Source organism: Cottoperca gobio, chromosome 9, assembly GCF_900634415.1.
Source record: "Cottoperca gobio chromosome 9, fCotGob3.1, whole genome shotgun sequence".
In the NCBI taxonomy this organism is placed as follows: domain Eukaryota; kingdom Metazoa; phylum Chordata; class Actinopteri; order Perciformes; family Bovichtidae; genus Cottoperca; species Cottoperca gobio.
Genome location: NC_041363.1, coordinates 18116023 through 18120962, shown reverse-complemented (window position 1 = coordinate 18120962; position 4940 = coordinate 18116023). Strand labels below are relative to the sequence as shown.

The following is a 4940-nucleotide window of genomic DNA, read 5'->3' as shown; positions in this document are numbered from 1 at the left end:
CTGGATGCAAGATGTGTCTGGTTATGACTGATTATAAATCTGGTTATACTCGCTATAAAAGCCTGGCCATCGCGCCCTCTCTGGGTTTCTGTCTGTTGTTATGGTTGCTGAGATACTTTCCTCTGGTTTCTGTGAGAGGACTCAGCCTGGTTGTTGGGTGTTTCTGAGTGGCTGATTGGTGTAAAGTACATAGTGCACTTGAGCGTAAGTACTGCCGAGGGGACTTTTCTGTAATACTAATTAATCACTACCCAATCAGCACATTTAAATCTTTAGTCGCTGACTCACTCGAATCCCGAAAGACCCAAAGTGAACCCAATCCCCTTCTTACCTTATCGCATTCAATTGGACCATAATTGCACCTGTAGTTTTCCAACAGTTTACACAATAACAACCAAATTTGACTCTTGTAACTTGGTGAAAAGTTGAATATGCAACACCAACAAGCTTTCATTATATGACTCACATAATCGAGAGCAGCAACAGGAGGGAAGGTTATCAGTGCAGGCAAACTACTATCATGACGGATACCTGATTTATTATACAGGGTCATGTGTGCCTACACAGAGAAAATAAACAAAGAGGATTACAAGTGGCAGTTGCATGGGGTTTATTTTAGGAGGCAAAACAAATCCTAATGAATCCTACATTCACTCAGGTACTGCAATTAAGAACAATTTAGAGGTAATTTACCAGAGTATTTCCATTCTACTACACTTTAAAGGGAATTTTTAAAAAAATGTATCACTACTATTACTGTTATTTTTCCACTCACAACATGTTTGGCTTGTGAGCCGTTACAAATAAGTGGTGTCTAGTTGGGGCCCCTTGCCACATTTCAGACGTCTGTTAGTTGTCAGCAGCTGATTTCCTCTCTTAACTTCTCAGTGGTTCCGTGCTCGATGCCCAATTAGGAAGAAGTAATCAATATCTCACAAAAAAGCAAAAGCATGAATACAAATGTATGAAGCAGAACTTTGTTGTTCTTCTTTCCTCTCCTATGAATCATCTAATGACCCCTCAGATTGATCTTGTAACGCTTTAGAAGGGAGCCCGACCCCAAGGTTGGGAACTACTGGAGTAAACTAATATAATTATTATAATTAATATTTTCTGCAGAACAAATACTTTTACTTCTGATACTTAGAGTACATTTTGCAGACAGCACATCTATACTTAAGTGGGATTTGAAATGCAGGACATTTAGTTGTAATAGAGTATTTTAACATTGCAGTATAGGTCTATTTACTTAAGCAACGGATGTGAGTACTTCCTCCAACACTGGGTACTCGTTAGTTTATATAAACCAGCATTTTATACGTGTTTTTTATAGATAATGAACCCAAACATCCAGCATATGACAGATTTAATCACACCGCATGTGCTTTCAAATAATAAATCTTCCTTTCATGGTTTGAGTGCCAACATCCTTTAGCATCCCTCAGGCTCTGAGCTCAGCATTGTGCGTCAGCTCATTAACTCAGGTATGTGGCAAAATAACTGACAGAAAACTTCCACTCCATTTATGAATACTGAAATGACTTATAATTGAAGAAAAAAGGCCTTATAATTAATGATAACTCATCATTTGACAGACTTAACAAGTAGAAGAAGAGAAATCAGATATTTTACTAAGTAAAATCCAATATATAACGAACCTAAGGTTTAACAGTAAAATATTTACAGTTAAAAATATTTTAAATTTAGTTCAATTCATAGGATTTTAATTTGCAGCCGCTCCACATGTTACCATAAATTTTAGTATCAAAAGTAATAGTACTCATTACAAAGCAGGCTGGACCCACATAAGATGTTATATTACAACAGTGGATTATTAGTTATTATAATTTTAATATAACTGTTTTTCATCATTTTGTAGCTCTGGATCTTCTAAATAACTGCTGTTAATAGAATATAGTGTTAAAAGTCATATATTTCCCTCTTAAATGTAGTGGCGTGTAAGTATAAAATAGCATAATAAAAATAGTCAATTGGTTTAATATATAACCTTCGCAGTCTTTGCGGATGGTGGCGCTGCTCCTCCTAGAGGCAGCCTCCAGAAGGTCTATGATGTCCCGCCTACAGACAATGATTGACCTGCAGGTGAGAGGACTGAGGACTGCATTTTTATTTTCATTTTGACACCAAAACAGAAAATGTTGCATATTCTTGCCCAACTGTTAGTAATTAGTAGGCTTTGATTATCTTTATAAGTGATGACTGTAAAGTTAGATTGTATGCACCCCGTAGTAGAGGGGAAATATTCCACCTTTAAAGATTGCTTTTATAAATAGAGAATCTGGTTACATTGTTTATATTTAATTTTAATGCAATTTCAAATTTGAATTAACACTTGAAAGTTGTCCACTGTACAGCCAGGTACAACTTTGAAAAATAGTGCATTGTTATTTTAATATGGTTATAGACCCATACGAGTTCAAATTTAATTATTGCATTTAACTTTTTATTCAAAAAACCCATACAAGTTTAGATTATCGTTTTAATAAAGTTCCCTATTGTCTTTTATATATCATTTTGTAGGAAACAAATGTCCCCTGGGAGTGTTATTAGACTGTTTTGTATTATCAACACTGATCTGCAAGAAGCCTTTCACTAATTTGAACAACTTTACTGTTGGTAGTTTAATCTCCATCAGAGTTTTGTATTTCACAAGATGATTTGTTTTGTAAAATCTTAATCTGAAAAGTACAAAATTGCGATCTGAAGTAGTGAAGTAAAAGTATAAATAAAGTAGCATAACTAGTAAATACTGTAAATAACAGTGCATCAAAACTGCAGTTTATAACAGTACTTACGTACTACGTAAATGTACAGCCCTAATCCACACGTCAACTCAACGTCAAATAATAAGATAATAAGAACTTCACTTCCTCCTAACACGAAAACAAAACCAACACAAACACAATTACCGATAAGAAAGATGATCGCTGAAGGTTTGCTGTTCCCCATTTTCACAGCCGACAGGTCGCTGATAGGAAGCTCGGTGGGCGCGCAGGTAAGAAGCAGTCTGGATCAGAGACGCTTCCGATTCGCCAAAATGTCTATTAGGTAAAGGGGGCAGGCGATACTGCTGCCACATACAAACTGAAAACCAATGGGCTCAATCCTGAGGTCTGGGTGTGGTCCAGTAATTTAGATCATTTCACACTTCAAATCATGAAATCATCATATCTTGTACTTTAACATATAATATATTGTACTATAACATATCATATGTTGTACTATAATATATCATATGTTGTACTATAACATCATATGTTGTACTATAATATATCATATGTTGTACTATAATATATCATATGTTGTACTATAATATATCATATGTTGTACGATAATATATCATATGTTGTACTATAATATAATATATTGTACTATAACATCATATGTTGTACTATAATATATTATATGTTGTACTATAATATAATATCTTGTACTATAATATATCATATGTTGTACTATAATATAATATCTTGTACTATAACATCATATGTTGTACTATAATATATCATATGTTGTACTATAACATATAATATCTTGTACTATAACATATAATATATTGTACTATAACATATCATATGTTGTACTATAATATAATATCTTGTACTATAACATCATATGTTGTACTATAATATATCATATGTTGTACTATAATATAATATCTTGTACTATAATATATCATATGTTGTACTATAATATAATATCTTGTACTATAACATCATATGTTGTACTATAATATATCATATGTTGTACTATAACATATAATATCTTGTACTATAACATATAATATATTGTACTATAACATATCATATGTTGTACTATAATATAATATCTTGTACTATAACATCATATGTTGTACTATAATATATCATATGTTGTACTATAACAAATAATATATTTTACTATAACATATAACATATTGTACTATAACATATCATATGTTGAACTATAACATCATATGTTGTACTATAATATATCATATGTTGTACTATAATATAATATATTGTACTATAATATCATATGTTGTACTATAATATATCATATGTTGTACTATAATATATCATATGTTGTACTATAACATCATATGTTGTACTATAATATATCATATGTTGTACTATAATATATCATATGTTGTACTATAATATAATATCTTGTACTATAATATCATATGTTGTACTATAATATATCATATGTTGTACTATAATATAATATCTTGTACTATAATATAATATCTTGTACTATAATATAATATATTGTACTATAACATCATATGTTGTACTATAATATATCATATGTTGTACTATAATATATCATATGTTGTACTATAATATATCATATGTTGTACTATAATATAATATCTTGTACTATAATATAATATCTTGTACTATAATATAATATCTTGTACTATAATATCATATGTTGTACTATAATATAATATATTGTACTATAACATCATATGTTGTACTATAATATATCATATGTTGTACTATAATATAATATCTTGTACTATAATATAATATCTTGTACTATAATATAATATCTTGTACTATAATATCATATGTTGTACTATAATATAATATCTTGTACAATAACATCATATCTTGTACTATAATATATCATATGTTGTACTATAATATAATATCTTGTACTATAACATCATATGTTGTACTATAATATATCATATGTTGTACTATAATATAATATCTTGTACTATAATATATCATATGTTGTACTATAATATAATATCTTGTACTATAACATCATATGTTGTACTATAATATATCATATGTTGTACTATAACATATAATATCTTGTACTATAACATATAATATATTGTACTATAACATATCATATGTTGTACTATAATATATCATATGTTGTACTATAACATATAATATATTTTACTATAACATATAACATAT

The 4940-nt window shown here is 29.7% G+C and overlaps 1 protein-coding gene across 1 annotated transcript in view; it reads right to left on the bottom strand.

Moving 5' to 3' along the window:
- Positions 1 to 3041, bottom strand: part of LOC115014112 (proepiregulin-like) — an 8646-nt gene extending 5605 nt beyond the window's left edge. Inside the window, exon 1 of the mRNA XM_029440769.1 lies at positions 2931 to 3041. Coding sequence (XP_029296629.1) covers positions 2931 to 2970 — 40 coding nt within the window. The 5' untranslated portion in view covers positions 2971 to 3041. The remainder of the gene's footprint in view (positions 1 to 2930) is intronic.
- Positions 3042 to 4940: the final 1899 nt, after the last annotated feature.